The sequence below is a fragment of the Sitophilus oryzae genome, unplaced genomic scaffold (genome assembly GCF_002938485.1).
Source record: "Sitophilus oryzae breed Bouriz unplaced genomic scaffold, Soryzae_2.0 scaffold_1744_pilon_pilon, whole genome shotgun sequence".
Classification (NCBI taxonomy): domain Eukaryota; kingdom Metazoa; phylum Arthropoda; class Insecta; order Coleoptera; family Curculionidae; genus Sitophilus; species Sitophilus oryzae.
In genome coordinates this window covers 2,134,338-2,152,797 of record NW_022146440.1, presented here as the reverse complement: position 1 = coordinate 2,152,797, position 18,460 = coordinate 2,134,338, and the positions used below count along the sequence as shown (strand labels likewise).

General features: G+C 32.7%; 2 protein-coding genes across 5 annotated transcripts in view; both read right to left on the bottom strand.

The window, feature by feature from the left end:
• The window catches only part of LOC115881883 (tripartite motif-containing protein 2-like), a 77,130-nt gene extending 71,790 nt beyond the window's left edge, over positions 1-5,340 (bottom strand). The window contains exon 1 of one of the 4 annotated variants that reach the window (XM_030899602.1): positions 5,171-5,340. Coding sequence is in view for 2 of the 4 variants with exons in the window: in XM_030899596.1 (XP_030755456.1) it covers positions 4,267-4,292 (26 nt within the window). In the remaining 2 variants the exon portion in view is untranslated. Of the gene's footprint in view, positions 1-4,266; positions 4,535-5,170 lie in introns of those variants that run through there. The other 3 variants (XM_030899599.1, XM_030899596.1, XM_030899598.1) reach the window with 3 other exon arrangements.
• A 2,653-nt stretch (positions 5,341-7,993) lies between these two features.
• The window catches only part of LOC115881918 (inositol hexakisphosphate kinase 1-like), a 90,937-nt gene continuing 80,470 nt past the window's right edge, over positions 7,994-18,460 (bottom strand). Inside the window, 4 exon segments of the mRNA XM_030899646.1 lie at positions 7,994-10,303; positions 11,243-11,507; positions 13,154-13,539; positions 17,764-17,985. Coding sequence (XP_030755506.1) covers positions 10,075-10,303; positions 11,243-11,507; positions 13,154-13,539; positions 17,764-17,985 — 1,102 coding nt within the window. The 3' untranslated portion in view covers positions 7,994-10,074.

Here is an 18,460-nt window from a genome sequence, read left to right as displayed (position 1 = left end):
AAGAAAAAAGTCAGTGGCGCACGTGTGGCGCATATGCGCGTCCCTGAGGAATTTATCGACACTTTTTTAGCATTTAAAATATGTACTGCATACTATATGTATGCACTTATAGCAACTTTTAATACCCTAAAAATTTCATTCGAATCACTAAAAGCACTTCGAAGAAAATTATAATAAATCGGAAGATTATTAATCTTTAACACTCTGTAGATACGAAACTAAGGTGAATCGGACCTACATATGTTGACATGAAAAATAGATCTTATTTTTACGCGAGGAATCTCCCCACGAGAGATGGCACATGTTTTTTGAAACACTCTGTATAACGTATAGAAAAGAAGCAACATCTAAATTGGTGACGTCAATTTGAACAATATCGGCGTGATTTATACGTTTGGACTAATGCCAACGAAAGAATCTTAAATTTTAGCGTATATTTAGCCGCTTCAATCAATATCAAATGCTTTTCTTAACATATAGTGTATGATAAAAATACGGCGTCCAGATGGTTTAAAAATGACGATCGTTGACATTTTTCACATAAATTTACGTATAAAATGATTAGCTATCTTCATGTTTCACTCAATCTTTGAAGCCGGTTTGTTTCAGTCGTATAGTACCTATCAACTATGACTTCTTAAGGCCAACTGGCTGTAAACGCAATTAAAAATAGAGAAGAGTACGGGGAACAAAAATGACGCCCAGGGGTTGATCTCGCCAAAATTATCATCGACTGTCATTCTACAGCCGTCTTTGTATTACACGCAAATACAATAACGTGACACTAACCTCCAGACATAGAAGTTTAAATAAAATAATGACCAATTTGAAAATAAAGTACAGACAGCTGACCTGGTTTATAATAAAATATCACATTAAAATTTCTTTCTCCTATGAAACATCACTTTCAATATTAGATTGCTTTTATCTAGCTTAATCTACTTTTATAGCATAATTATTGTAATTTGGTCGCGTAAAATTATCCATACCTTAATTCATCAGATAATTTGGAAATGTTGGAACTTCAATATTAAATTTCTTATGATTTACCAGGTACACTAAAGATTTAGTAATTCTATTTTTTGGAAAAACTATAATCTAAGAATAAAAGCCTGTATTAAGGTTGATTCTTACTATAACTTCCGTTTCCATTCCATATCCGTTCCGTATTTTTTATTGTATTGACGCTATACGTAAGCTTCCGTTCCGTATGAGAATTTTTATTCTACTTTAAATCATTTCGAAAGTTTTATTTTTAAAATTTGTATCTTTTGAAAAACGTAATAGATTTAACTAACAGGTGAAAGAATAAATAAATATCAGCAAAATTTTAACAGAGCTAGTACAAATCTAAGAACTTGACAACGCTTAAGTCCATTCGCCAAAAAAAATGTATGGAAGGAAAGGATATGGAACGCGGAAGGGAAACGGAACTGATAGTGTGCATTGTCCTATTCATTTACATGATATAATACTTTATGTAAACGGAAGGGAAACGGAAGGGAGCTGATATGGAAGGTATAGTGAGAATCAACCTTTAATGTGACAGGTAAAACAACAAAACAGAAATCTAAAAAATTAAAATGTATTTTTTAGATTTTTTTTAGACGCAAACCAGCTAGTTGCAGTGACTTCTTGCCAGCCCCGTATCTAAGGGAAGGGGGCAACCGGCCTGCAGTTTTAGGGGGCGCCAAAATCATAATATAATATGGTTGAAAATAAAAAACTTGCTAACTAATGCCCCACAATGCGCCTATCGCATAGGTTTATATTGTCTCGATTACGAAAAATGCCAAACATTATACCTATAGGTAAGTTTTTTTTTTATTTTTAACTAATTTATTTCAAACGGCTAAAGAGAGGGGGCGCTACTATCAAGATTCTACCCGGTTCAAAAAAATTGTAGATCCGGAACTGCTTCTTCTAAAGAAAAACAAGAAATGAAAACAATTTATAATGCCTATATGTAACTATGTATGTGGATAACTATTTTTTTAGCACAGACACATCTATGAAAACCGTAATTCTTCTGAGAAACTAATATTATACAGGGTGATTCACGGCCATGATATTTTCACGGCCTTTTATGGAGAAACGGTGATTTGTTTCAATTGTTTCAAGTTTGTCGAGGGTTTGTTTGAAACTTTGGACTTTTACATAAGGTACCTGCTCCGTCTGTCTAAATTATTTTCAGAATTTCAGTGTTGCCGCTTCATATTAAAAGTAATAGAATCTTTTTATTTTAAATGGAACACCCGGTATGTTATTAAAGTTTCCGAAACTACTTCCACTTTTTGGTTTACCTATCTTTTTGGAGTTTTTGGTTTAAATAAATAGAGTGTTATGATATTTTACGGTATATAAATATAGTGTTATATTTTAAGCTTAAAAAAGTTTAACCAGCAGTCCTGGCAGCCAAACACCTTTTTAGAACCACTTTTAACCCGAAGTGTATATGACAGCTTTATAGCCGTAAAAAACACGCAACTTTATTAGAATATTTTGAACCGGAAAGCGGTAGTAACGGCTTTTTATGGCCCTTAAGTGTTGTTAAGAAAGTAAGTTTTGTTGATGTAAATAATAACTGTTTATATATTTATAATTAATTTATTTTTGTTTCCTAAAATATTTTGATTAAAAGAAAATATGTAAAAGAGGGCAACGCTGTGCCGGTCAAGCTTAATCACGTGACTAAAAGTTTATTTGATATGAACTATATTTCCGTTTGTTAGGAAACTTGCTCAAATATCTTTATTTTAATTTCAACCGTAAGTATATCAGTACAACTTCTTTGTTAGACACGTTAATGGTAAAATCCAATAATCGGAACACCCCGATTGTGATGTTATAGTCGAAACGCCACCTTCATAATCGGAACGTTCCTCAAAAGATTTGTCAATTACGTAGCACCCTTGTATAGCACTAAAGAAAATTATAAGTTCTTGGTAGAGAATTATGTTTTAAAACTTAAGAAGGGCCTTTAAACTTAAGAAATAAACATATTGAAGCAAAAATACAAAAATTTAAAGAAGCTTACAAATTGCACCAGGCATAAGAGAATAATCAGTTAAACCAACATAGTTCGATAAAAGTATCATAAAGCATAAGTACCATCTTTTAAACTAAACTGTTTAAAATACTCATTACACTTACTGAATAATTAACTAGCAGTAGCATTGCAACTTTTATTAGTGCCTGTCAATATACTTATCCAAAATACGATTAAATTAATTAGAAAGCTCGTTAAAAGTACACCTAAGGCTTAATATCCTTTAATATCAACCTAATGATAGGAATTTACTGAAATGATCGAATATAAATTTCCCTAACAGCCATATCAACACACTTAAAATGTTAATAGCTTATTCTTTTAAAATGATACCAATACGTCAGTTTTACGGCGAATTATAGTAAAGTATTAAAAACAGGAAAATACTCAATCATTAAAATAATACTTAACCCTTCAATGTTTCCGTTTCCAAAAAAAAAGTTGGAATAAGGTATTCAACCCAGGACAGTTCGCTAAGAGCCATTGTCCACAATAGTCGCCACCTAATGTAAACATTACATATGCACCATGAAAGGTAAACAATGACTACTCCTAAAACTAACATTTGTGATGGCAGTGTCTTGCTAACTACATACAATATGAAGAGATTCTGATACCTGATGAAAATTTTAAAGGACCTTTTCATGAATTCAACCCATAAATTATTTTTATGTTATTCGTTTTTTAACGTGCTTTCTTTAGAAGTATCATATTATGAATGTTAATGTTAATTAATAAAAACATCTATTACAAAATGTATGTAACGATAATTAGACACTATGTCATATTATCGTTGTCTATTGATTGTCTAAACTTACAATGCTTAAAATACAATTTTACCTGTGAATTAAAATGACAGACAGAATTACTTAATTGTTAATTGCCACTATCATGTAAATTCTTGTTGGATAGACTACATCATACAGTATTTTATCTCAGTGCCTTATTTACACTTTTAAAATATTCAAATTAGGAAAAATATCCGAATCCTTAGATTATATAGGTAAATATTGTTAATTTACACCAATAATGTACACTAATATACCTACAGGGTCCGGCAATAGTGCGTCGGGCATCTGTAGTAAAGCGGTTTTTTTTGCAGCCCCCGCCCCCCCGCCCCCCACCCCATTGCAGGAATTTATTAAACTATAATACATCACTATTAAAAAAGCCATCTTATACTGACAGAATAAAGTATGAGTATTTTATATACTTACAAAGCAGTACAGCAAAACAATGACATAGAAGAGTTAAAAAGTTCGTTTAGTTTGTAGAATCGTTTTCCAAAATATAGGTATTTTTAAATCACTTTTCACCGATACTCCGTCATCAAATTTAACTTACATATTTGCGCGAAAAACGAGGATTGATATCAAGACCGAGAATACCTTGATATCAAATAATTCCCGAATACCTACAAATAGTTAAAAGGACACGGGGCACTTGCCAAACGTGGAAATTATTTTCAGCTGTTATCTGTTTTTGTTATGAAACGCAGTAGGTTGGCGTTTAATATTATGTAGAGGTAAAATCAATATCCTGCGACCCATGTCCTTTTGATTTGGCGCACAAAAACAGGGATAGAAATAACCCCACTTTAAGAATGATTTTTCTAAGTAAAAACAAATAGGTACTTAATATTTTATAAGACTGTTAGTGCAAATATTATATATTACTTTATGCCTTTTATATTTGGATATCGTCTGGATTTTACATTGATTCGAGATAATCTATTATTACAAGTACTTATACCTATTATGTTATAGTTAGTATTTATAACTTTCTAACATTGATGAACGAAAAAAAGCAAGTTTTATTATTGATGTCGATGTTTATTTTAGAATATTACACATAACATATCCAGATAACTATTAAAACATTTTATATGATCTGTAAGTTAATGCAAATCATTTTTATACATATTTTAGATCTTGGATTTTGGTATTAATGATTAATGTAAATATTTCTACTCATATTTCAATTAAATCATATACACAATTGCATATATATTTTCTAATACATAAATACCGTGTATTCTTCTAAATTATATTAGGGATACATTTTATTTTTTAATAATATAATATTCAAACAGAGTAAGTAAAGTTATTTTAAAAAACTTACTAAATTAAAGTAATCCCTGTAGCATTGCTCTAACGTTCAATGTCCTGTTTTTTAAACACTTAACTTAATAACAACAACCGCACTTTTAAATAAAACTAATCTAAAATTTATAAACATTCATAAATAGAAGAAATCGTGAACCACACACGAACTTTTAAAAAATCTAAACAAATGTCAATTTGCAATCACGTGATTAAGCATTCAGGTGGTAAAACGAAACAATACAAAAAGTAACTAAACCGAACTCATTTCTAATGATACCAACTGTTACAAGCTTTGGCTACAAGTGATAATACTGATAATGCAAAATTATCGATAAAAAATAAAAATTAGGTTGCGGATTTACAAGGCATAAGTTTACTTCAACATGCGTACATTTGGTGGATTAAATATTACATTAGCTCAAAGCAAATTGTAATCCTTTGCTTTAATTATTTCGAGTTTACCTAATCCGGTCCTGTCAAACTTGTACACTTTGCTCCGCCCCCAGATTTTTTCTACAGAAATACGTATATGACGTCTCCCGTCTCTTATTCCTTCATGATCACAGAACACAGATGACTGGATGTCAATTGTCAAAAAGTACATAACCAAAGTTACACGTCAGTTCAAAAATTCTAAAAATTGTTTATAACATTATTTTAGTAGTAATTTTATATAAATAAAATTAATTTTGTATTATCAAACTGGCAACGTATAAAATGAGACGAGCACACACAGGAAATTACTATGAACCCTTACCACAAGAAAACAATGAAATGGAACAAGAAAATGAACGTATGGCACAGGACCTCTCAGACAAAATCGGGGTGCTTAAGTCTTTATCAATAGATATAGGAAACGAAGTAAAGTATCAAGACAGGCTACTCAGAGATGTTGATGATGATATGGAACGTACAGGAGGTTTTCTTGGTCGAACTATGCAACGAGTTGTTAAACTGTCTAGAGGTTCACAAAATTATATTGTTTTATATTTATTTCTTTTTTCAATTGCCGTGTTCTTTATATTATATCTAGTACTCAAGTTCAGGTAAAAAGTATAAGTTCCAAAATGTTCTAAAATATCTAAAAAAATATATATTGAATCTGGGTACAGGTATTTATTTTGTATACATATTAATATATTCATTAATTCTTAGTACGATTATTTTAATGAAAAGGAAATAAAAAGTATATACATTTTACATATTGCCTAATTTATTTGTACTAAAGTTCAGATAACTTTTTTTATTTCCAAAATTTGTTCTAGAATATTTATAAAATATTAATCTACACACATTGAATCTGGGTACATATTTATTTGGTATACATACTATCATATCCGTTAATTCTTAGATTTGTTTTAATGAGGGAAATTAAAAGACATATACATGTAGATATTACAGAATTTATTAAGTAGATATAGGTACATAATATGGAACACTTTATTTGTATTTCTAAACTTTACATCTAAAATTTGGCATAAATTAACAAAATTAAAGATCCCAAAATTGGGAAAATATAATATTCCTAAAAAAGAATTAGCACCAAAGTTAATTACTGTGAACTAAAACTTTTGAAGAATCAAAACTAAAAGTGATTTTGAATGAATGTTAGGCCAAAGATAAAAATTAATGTTATTGTCTTAAAATTAAGGAGGGCTAAAGTATTGTGTATCTAATTAAAAATGAGTCATATTTGCTTATTAACACTGATATCACATTTTGAATTTCTAGGTAGGTAATGTTAATTTAATTACTATTTCTGCCTTATTCAAACTAATTTTATACAAGTTTGAACACTAAAGTTTTCATAATTTTACTATTTTAATCTAATTAAAGTAGCTGTGAGATAAATTCGGGAATGTCTAGAAATAAGGAATATTTTCATAGATGACAAATTGTAAATAAAGTTTATAAGTATACATACTTAATGTTGTTTTAATTCCTGAGTAAACAACCATATTTAAATATAGAGCGTTCTGAACACAATCTAAAACGAGAAAAAAATTGTCAAACGATTTGACAGCTAATGGACCGAGGACAACAAAAACAACAGAACTTAAAAGAATAATGTTTGATTAACTGTAAATGTAAAAAATGCTAACATAACATTTAAAATTTTTAAATTAGAAATGTAGAAAAATGAAATCACAGATCAAACAGAATAATAAATTCCTAAAGGAAAAAATAGACATGCACATAAATACTGTTATTTTTTTGACTGGTATATATCAAGAATATAAGGCAATAAAACATCAACATTGGTGAAAGATTTATAGTTTTTGACCAAACTGAGTGAAAAGGTAACAGAGAACATACATATCTTATCCCTCACAATGACGCAAATACCACCACTGGGAAAATAGGATAAATAAGATCTTTGATTTATTAAAAGTACTACTTAAACTGAATGGCAGCTTCTTGTATGATTATATTCGAGCTTTTTTAATACATTTATGATGAGCGCTCACGGAAACTTCTAAATCTTAAACATATTTTAATGAGACATATAATTAAAAAGTTATTTTAATATAAATAAAATATTTGTTCATATTGAGATAAATTAAAATAATTTCTGTTTTTTTGTATAGATTTTTTGTAAAGTAGTTACCAAAATTGAAATGGTAAAAACACCTTTAGATAACAATTAACAATAATAAAAGATATCAACCTTAAAAAAATATTAGACGAGTTTGTGTATAAAGTTTGAAAATAATATGATGTGATCGAAAAAATACAGCGTCAAGTTATCTTAGAAATGCCGATCAATAAATATTTTATATGTAAAATAAGATGAACAAAGATGTCGTTTCTAAATTAACGTTACGCCGTGTTTTTTTTGGATATTTCGGTATAAATTAAGTAGAGAAATTAAATTAATAATGTACGTAACTGGTTTTAATTACTTTTATACGTTAATTTTTTTCATCAATCAGTCATAAAAGTATAGGTCTAATAGGTATTGTTAAAATTCTGAAATAAATGAAATTTCTTATAAAAACAAAAATATACCTCATTATCATATTTTTAAGGTGTCACCACAATCTCGCGTCTAATAATTTATCACTTTCATCAAAAATAATTTTTTGTACCTAAAAATATAGCTTCATAAATCCTATTAATTGCATATACAGGGTGACTCAGCGTTCCGAAACGCCATAATTTTTAACTCAGTGTATTGCACATTGCCATTAAATTCATATTCTAAAATACAATAATGTCATATTTCATACCCGGTGATTTTTGAAATATGATCAGTTGTATGCTAAATTTGTGGATTATTTAATTTTCTCTCGCTTTTGTAAAATTCAAACTTTTTGATACTTTTTAACTGGAAGTACCGTAATACAGTACCTTTTTCTAAACCTAGTCAACATACATTTTCAATTTGTGATATATACAGGGTGCGTAAACACCAAATGTATTTTCCTTCTCTATTTCAAATAGTACATGCTGTTTTATTATTATAGACGAGCAGAGTTGGTGTTTAATCTCTCTGTTTTATTAAGCACTCCCCCCAATTCGATATTTTTACTAAATAAATCTGATTTATTTCACGGTTGTCATTAAAAATGATAACGTACCGATAATATCTCAAAATGCCTTTCTTAAAAAAATCTAATTTAAATACCATCTTTCTCTAATTTTATTTATTTCAAAATACCCATTATAGGACTTTTTTGGAGAGATGAATCCGCCACAGAGGTAGTTTTAACTTACTCTATCAAGATCTAGTTTTGACCCCACCAAAAAAGTGTATTTTATAACATCTAGTTTTGACAAGAACATTAATATAAAATGTTTCCACATAAAAAATGTAAGTATATTGATATTGTACCGTTTGATCGAAAAAAGTGGCCGGCCGTAGCGCAAACAGTAGTGTGTCGATCTGCGGTGCGAGAGGTACTGGGTTCGATCCCCATACATGCGAGAGGTAGCCGACGGTCTGTATAGAAAAGATCGAAAAAAAATGGGGTCCAGTTGACTTGAAAATAAACATCGATGACATTCCCCATATAATTTTACATATAAAATGACAGATTTTCATTTCATAGCCATCACTGACACCGTTTTTTTCGAACTGGGAGAACTTTAAATGTGCAGAAAATTAAGTTACATTTCAAAACTAAATAATAACTACTTAATATAGAATATGAGAGATAAAAAGTATATAGCATTTCCTGTAAAAATATATGACGGGTAAGTGTCATTTATCTATCTGAATGAACAGTGGCGGATACGGGGGGGGGGGGCCTCGGGCCAAGGCCCCCCTAAAATCTATAAATTGAGTTAAATTTTAGGCTTTTGGGTTAAAAACGCCGCTCTAAAAAGTATATTCTACATTACCTTTTATTTGCCCCCCCCTAAAATAAATTCCTGTATCCACCCCTGTGAATGAAGCTTAAGGGGAAAAACAGGCGATGTCAGTAAACTGATTTTTACAGGAACAACTGATTTAATGTTGCCAAATATCATGTTAAAGATACACAAGTTATTGCGACTGTATGCGTTATTATTTGGATATTGTTTTTTTATCTTCAATTACAATTTAGCATGTGTTTGGAACTTGGTATTCTTAACATATTAGGTTAATTACTTAAAAAAATCCTATTAAGAGAACATCGTTGGTTTTCCCCCATACCATTCATATTATAAACTTTTATTTAAAAATTAATTTGAACCACTCTGTATTGACAGATATAGTTTTAAAAATGCTATTGCCCGAATATTTCATAAAACATATTGGATTGAAAATATCAAATCAGAAACCTGATATAGAGCTTTTTCAAAACGCTGGGTTACCCTGTAGTTGTTTGAAACATCACTTTAGTTGTTTTATATGCCTTGATTTTAATTTTGTATTTATGTTCTGATTTATTTAAAGAAAAAAAAATGAAATCTGGCAATAAATTATTTCTTTATTTACTGATGTTCCGCTAAAATTTCTGACAAAAGTCTGTTCAAGCTATCCAAACCAGTCAAAAATCCACCATCTGGACCCTCGTGAACCGTACTATTTGTTTGGCTAGTATTAAAGCTATGTTTGGTAACAAAAGATGTGTGGGCAAAGTCTATTATCCGTATATCTACTTTAGGATTAGGAGTCGAATTCATTTCCCTTGATGCCGTAGAAGGTTCTCCCACGCATAACCTAAAATAAATAAAATATACATGATATTTTAAATTGTTAAGCTTATTGGTGTTAATTTAGAGACCATTTAAATATTTTTTCTTTTAAATTGAATATTAATTAATTAAAGTTCTCTCATTTTTAAATGTAATAAAATAATTTTAGTGTAAATCATCATTCAAAACTTTTAAACGGTAATTTAAGAAACATACTTAAATTAAATTATATTTTTTCTATCTTGGTATTGGTATTTAATTCTATTAGTTAGTTTAGATCTACCAAAATTCAGACAAATATATAAAATATAATAAAGAAAATCCAAGAAATATAATAAATAGAGCGTTAAAAATATATGCCGGCGATGCGTCTCAAAAGTGGCTCACCCCTATAACTTTTTTATTTTTTCAAAAAAAAATGAGATTTGGTATGTTAGTATATGACATAAATTAGGATTGATTGACATATTCAAATGTTTTCGGCCACTTCCTGTTTTAACGGATATGGCTACAACTTTTGATTTTTAAATGGCACCTTTGGATAATGAGCCATTCTCGTTCTATTTGAAAAAATTGAGATACAATTAAAAATACGATTTGGGCATATTTTAACCGGTCAGAAAAAGTCACTAAAACATTAGACGATCAAATCTCTTTTTCCACGGCTCCTTGATTAAAAATTAGTGTTTTTAACACAACCATGGCACTTTTCACAGATGGAAATTTAAAATACGATTTTTTTAAGCAAGAATGTCAAAAGTTGACAATGATATGTCATTTTATTCAGAATGTCATTTTCTATGGAATAAAGTAAAAATATACCGAGGGTGCTATTTAAAAATCAAAAGTTGTAGTCATTTCTCGCTTTTTTATCTTAAGAAATAAAAAAGTTATAGGGGGTGAGTCACTTTTGAGACGCACCCGGTATATCTCAAATAATGAAGAATTGTTAAATATAACCAACCTTTTAGATACACTGCTCCTAGAAAGTTGCGGTATGAGCTCTTCGTCTTCGGTATCCTCAATATCCAAATCAGACAGTCTTAAGGAACAGCTTCTTTTTGACTTTTGAGGTGATAAATCGCTATCTGAACTGTCATCATTCGAACTCGAATTATCCCTTAAATGGTTACTTAGAGAATACTCATCGCTGGAACTGTTGGAAAACATCATCCAACTATCAACAGATCTAGGACTAGAATTTGTAATGCTCGTTGCTGGAGGTGAATCTAAAGAGAAGTTTACATACAATTACATTTACGGCATTAAAATAATTATTTTTGACTTAATACGATGATTTAATTTTAAATAAATTTATAAATATCATATCTTTTTTAATAGAAACCCTCTATAATTTTTTTTTGTTCCTCCGCGATTGTCTGAAAAAGCTGATATATTTGAAGTTATTAATAAAAACTGGAGACTATTTGGATAATGTACTATACGATCGAAAAAGAAACGGCGTCAAAGATGGCTGGGGAATTACAATCAATGGAGGTCAAGTCCTATAAATATCATTACGTTGTCCAGTCACTAAGTTCATTTTTAATGGCGCATACTGCCAGTTAGCCTTAAGAAGGTTGTAATTTATTTTTATATGGAATAAAAAGATGTTTAAGTCATATAGGTTGAAATTTCAAGAAACAATATTTTTTTGGAAATAGATTGGAAACGTTTTTTAGTTTAGTGCCAACTTTTAGTAAATGTTTTAGTAAAAAAGTTGTATGCCAAATTTTAGTAAATGACGTCTCTAGACGACATTTACGGACTAGATCTCATCAAAGTTGCCATCAATTGCCATTCCTCAGCCTTTTTTAACTCCATTTTTTGAAGTGAAATTTCTTTACGAGCGCTGGGAGTAAAAATTAAAGGCCGAGACACGACACACGAGAGGAAAAGTGGTTAAGACAGCCTACGGCTTAGAAAAAATCGTCCGATTTAAATGAAATTTGGTATGTCGATAGATTGGACCAAGGCCAACTTGACCATGTACGACAGGTGTCACTGTGACAGTTAGTTTTGACGTAAGGAACGTCAAAAGTTGCTGTCGTCCGATCGCGACCATATTTGGTGGGTAGGCTATGTCATCGACGGTGCACACCTGCAAAGTTGGATACGACTCCGACGTTTCGTTTACATCTTCATCAGGATGGAACTAAAGATTTGATATTGAAGAAAAATGTGGGCCGATTTCGGCATAATTGGGGACGGGCTAAAGGGTGAGGACTTCGACGTTTCGAACCGATGCCTCTAAATGGACGAAATCATCAGGATTTTTCTTAATTATGTGTCGATTGGAATCAAACTCGGCACGTGGATAGAGGTACCCGAATGGAGTCCTCACACGAATAAACGGTCATTTCAAATATGCGCACATAGTGCACACACAATTTTTTTTTCGATCATACGTTATTTTCTGGATTTATATACATTGGTATCAGAAACTGCTATACTATTATTATTAAATAATATCTTTACCTTTGTGGTGAGTTCATTTCTTAGCGATACCATTATTTTTTTCTATTTTTTAGATTTCTGTTTCAATGGCAAAATAATCATATAATTATCATGTCAGGTAGCATACCTATATCTAGGCCTAACTGGGTTTTGAGACATTTTATCTGTCAGTAATTATTTGTTTAAATTTATATTTTTCAGAGCAGAAAATACATACAGCAAAAAATACTAATAAAAAAATTTTCATGGGATCTCAGAAGAAGAAACAGTACGTTAAATGTTGGTCTGAAGGTGGTAGAAGTCTCATTTTTTTTAAATAGATTTAAAACTCCTTTATAAACAATTTAGAGGGGTGAAAGAGAGTAGAGGGTGGGGGCTTGGCTCTTGGCTATTTTAAATAACCATAAAACATATTTACCTAAAAATACAGTCTCTTCATTAATCGGTACGAAATTTCCAGTCTTGACTCCACATCTCGATCCTCTTGCAGCAGCTTCCGCAAAACCTCGATGATAAGAGTCCTGACTGACCTCGTCCCCTGAATTGAAACTGGCCGTAAAATCGGCGGAATTGTAATCTCTACAGGTGCAGTCTCTCGAATTGCTCAAATCCGAACTATTAAAACTATAATTCAAATCGGCCGACGAATTACTGGTGTCCGCATCGTAGCAACACGGCGCCACGTCGCGGGAATTATCCGAACTGGATGCGAAATTGTCACTAAAAACCGGATCCAGTATTTCCGGCTCTGTAACCGTAAAACTGGGAAAGGAATTAGTGCCTTCGTAAACTATCAATAATGAGCTGAAACAAGAACATGTATTTTTAGTAAACATAATCTTTATTCTTGGGAATAAACGAATAAATACTAGGAATATGTCTACATAATTACTGAATAAATAAGTTATTTGTAAGTTGATATTAATTTTTCAAGATATTTTTATTTTTTCCATTAAATGTAAAGATCTTCTATGTGAAATATAACATATTATGGAAGTATAAACTTTAATATTTTTTTTTCTTTTTATTCTTGGCTTTAGGTCGTTGGGGTTGCAAAGATATTACTAGATTTTGTTCATTATTTTATTTTTATGACGACAGTATATGTCTTTTTCAAGTCTCTTGAACGTAGATTCCTACAGAATTAAAAATTGTTAAAACTGGACAAAACACAATATCACATATTAAAACTATTATTTTAATTGTTTTTGGACATCACACTTTAGTATAGAGCACGTACATATAGACATACATACAGCCGTTACTCGCTGCGACGAGTATTCGACACACATAAAGAAGATGGTCACGCAAGGCGTTTTCTTTCATGAGCTTTTCTGTGACTGAAAAGCCCGATACGTGATGTTATCTGCCTACCGCACTCCGCACATTCAAAGATCTCATTGCTTTGTTGCCTCTTTACTTTCTGGTTGCCGCTGTTAACTGAGTTTATAACCCTTCTCCATTGATTTCTATTGTGAGCTGCTTTTTCCCACTCATTCTGCATGTTAATTCCCTTTAAATTTTCGTGGAAAATGTCCTTGTACATTTTCAGTTGTCCACCCGGCCTCCTCTTACCGTCTACAAGCTCACCGTAAAGCAGAGATTTTGGCATGCGGTTTTCTTGCATTCTGCATACGTGACCAGCCCATCTTAAGCGGGATTTTGTGACCATGACTCCAATACTCTCGCAGTTAGCTTTTTCAAGTACCGATACATTTGAGACATGATGGAACCACCGGACTCTTAAGAGTTGTCTAAGGTGTCTCTGTTGCAACTTGTTCAATGCGTTCATGTGTCGGCGGTACGGCACCCAGGTTTCGCTCCCATATAACATGGTGGGGATTATAATTGCTCGGTACACTGCAAGTTTTGTTTTTGTACTCAAGTCATGATTGTAGAAAACCCTGTCTTTTAATTTCCAGAATGCTCTTGAGGCGCTACTAATCCTGTGCTGAATTTCAGAGTCAATATTAGTCCTTTTCGAAATCAAACTGCCAAGGTAATTGAATTCCGCCACATATTCCAATAGTACTTCTCCGATTTTTATAGCATTGTTGTGATCTTCCGGGGGAGTGCACATGATTTTAGTTTTGCCGATGTTTAGCTTAAGGCCCAAAGCCTCGTATGCCCAGGTATATGTGTCCAACATTTCTTGTAATTGTTGTACCGTGTTTGCAACTAGAGCGCAGTCGTCAGCGTATTGAAGTTCTGTGATAAATTTTGTACGTGTTTTTGCCCTGAGTCTTTTTATGTTGAATAGACCGCCGTCATATCTGTATCTAATGCCCAATCCTCTCTCCTGCAGTTTGCTGTCCACTATAATGGAGAGCGCTGCCATGAATATGTTGAATAGGAGAGGCGCTAAGACACATCCCTGCCTAACTTCTGTATTTGTTAGGAATGGGTCGCTCAGTGTGAAGGCTTTTGTTAGATCGATGAATGCAACATAAAGTTTAGACTGCTGCTCTTTTACTTTTTCCTGTAGTTGACGGATGGAAAATATGGAATCGACGGTGCCGCGGTTGGTACGAAAACCCGTTTGCGATTCTGGAAGGATTTTTTCTATATATGGGTGCAGGCGGTTTGACATTATCTTTGCAAGATTTTTTCCGCCGATAGCCAATAGCGAAATTCCCCGGTAATTTCCGCAGTCTAATGAACTTCCTTTGTTCTTAAATATATTCACTATGTTCGCGTTGCGAAAGTCCTGGTACCTCTCCGCTTTCCCATACAACATCGAAGAGAGCCTTGAGATAACCAATAAGTTCTTTACTTGCACGCTTATAGATTTCCGCCGGAATCGCGTCACAGCCAGCTGATTTGTTGTTTTTAAGCTGTTTTATGGAGGTCTTTATTTCCTGTTCTGTTATTGGGATGTCTAATACATCGAGGCTGTTATACTGAGGTATTGTGTTTAGTGCTGCTATATTCGGGTTGTTTTCTTGGTTAAGGATATGAAGAATTTAGAACTCTTTTAGAAGTTCGCCATTTTGTGCCATGATTGGGCAGCTTACCTTAGTTGGACCGTATACTTCTTTTACAGCCTCGAAGAATTTACGATAATCGTGATGCGTGGCATACTCTTGAATCTGATTCGCTTTTTGTGACCACCAGCTATCCTTTACTTGGCGCAGTTCTCTTCGAAGCGTGTTGTTGGCTGATTTAAAGTTTTCTACCAGTCTTGGATTATGTGGATTTGTGGTGACTGCTTGATGTGCTCTATGCTTTTGTTCCATCAAAGCCTGTATATGCGGTTGATTTTCGTTAAACCAGTCTGGTTGTTTCTTTTTGTTCGACTTTCCCAGTACTGCTTCGCTGGTTTTATGAATCGCATCCCTTAATTGTGTCCAGCCTTGTTCAGCTTCCAAGATTGAAATTGAAGTTATCGGTGGAAGTGATTCTTTGATGGCTTCGTGGAGGGCGTCGGCGGTATTTTTGTTCTCTAGACCCCGTACGTTCAATCTGGTCATGTTATTTTGCTTTTTACAGTGTTGATGTTTGGGTTTTAACTGGATTTTCATTTTTGAAATTAAAAGTCGGTGGTCAGTGCCGCATTCGGCATCTATTCTGGCTTTTGTGAGCCTAACATCTTTTAGATGCGTCCTTCGAACGATTATGTGGTCCAATTGATGCCAGTGGCCTGATCTAGGATGTTTCCAGGTACCTTTAAACTTGTCCTTCAACATAAACCACGTATTGGTGATGCAAAGATTATACTCTGCGCATGTTGTTAATAAGCGTTCACCATTGCTATTTACATTTCCCATTCCATGTTTTCCCAATACGTCAGGCCATATTTCCTGTTGTTTGCCAACACGGGCATTAAAGTCACCTAGCAAGATGATTCGTTCGTGCTTTGGAATTCGTTGAAGGGCATTTTGTAAAGTTTGGTAAAATTTATCCTTATCCTCAATTTTAGCGTCAAGGGTGGGAGCGTAGGCACTAATGATGTTGACGTAAGTTTTGTCTGATATGGGGTACCTTAGGGTCATAAGACGTTCGGAGACACCAATAGGTACTTCTGTTAACTTGGTGGCGATTTCGTTTTTGATTGCAATGCCTACGCCATGAATTCTCCTGTGTGTTGCGGGGTGACCTTTCCAAAAGAAGGTGTAATGCTCCTCAGTGAGACTACCTTCATCCGCAAAGCGTGTTTCGCTTAGAGCGGCAACATCTATATTTAATCGGTGGAGTTCCTGTGAGACCAGTGCTGTTTTTCTCTCTGGTCGATTTGAATTTATGTTGTTCAGTAGAGTGCGGACGTTCCACGCCGCAAACGTGAAACATTGATGTTTTTTGTTTCTCCGATGATACGCTCGAGTAGGCACCCCCTCCCGGAGATCCGATTCAGGGGGTATTTTACCTCCGGACGATAATTTTGTCCCACTCGAATGTTGTATAGAGCACGTATGTATTTTCTAGCAGACCGTTCTGTATAAAACATATTTATCATTTCAATAGCTGAAGCCGAATTTTAAGTAGACATCGGCTATTGAAATGATAAATATGTTTTATACAGAACGGTCTGCTAGAAAATACATACGTGCTCTATACTAAAGTGTGATGTCCAAAAACAATTAAAATAATAGTTTTAATATGCGTTACTGTGTTTTGTCCAGTTTTAACAATTTTTAATTCTGTAGGAATCTACGTTCAAGAGACTTGAAAAAGACATATACTGTCGAAACGTCGTCATAAAAATAAAATAATGAACAAAATATAGTAACATCTTTGCAACCTCAACGACCTAAAGCCCAGAATAAAAAGAAAAAAAATATATAGTATACCAGGTCAAAGAAACGAAGGTGGGATCATGATATTAGGAAATTAACAGGGATAACTTGGGCCCGCATAGCCAACAATAGGCAACAATGGGCCCAACTACAAAGAGAGTATCTAAATATGTGAGGAAAACTACATCATAATTGGAAATGGTTGAATAAGCTGGAAATGGTGATTATGATGATATGATTTAATTCGTAATATTAGCACACTATAGCAAACTGTAACATGTACTTGTTAACTTACCAAGAATAATATCTATAACAACTTTGTTTTTCGATAATTCTTCTGAGCTGTTCAAGCTTGGCCAGAACTTTTCTTATAACGAAAACTCTGAGACCGCTGCCGTTGTCAAAAAATCTACAGAGGGCGTTTTTAAATCCTTCTTCGTTTAACTCCCTGCCCCAATATTTGTCCCTTTTGTAGTAGAAGTCAGTATCGCTTTGGTAAACTTGCATACCACATAATCTATAAAAAAATATTCTGTCAAAAATAAGAACAGCAAAAAGGTATACTTAAAAAATATTTCATTTAAGTCTGAAGAAGAATCTCTAAAAGTTCTTAAACATAAATTCTATCCTTTTCCACCTTGAGTCATATTCATTTTTTTTATGTGCATATGTTACCGGTAAAATTTGAAATACGACATTGTATGAAATGATTTATATTACATAAATCTTCTTTGCATTTTATAGAATACCTATTTCATAATCGGCAATGGTATGGGTTTTGATTGCTTTGGTTTGATCAACTTTTTTTTCGTGATTCTTTGTTTTGAAACATCTTAGCTTTATCTGCTAGTAAGTTTGACAAACATGCTTGTGACGCAACAAGTAAAATGTTGACCTTCAAGTAAATGTTACTCAAGTTTACCTTGCAAAAATAGATAGAAAAATGGGTTTCAATAGGTTTTAAGAAATACTTGTGCGATATTTGTTAGATT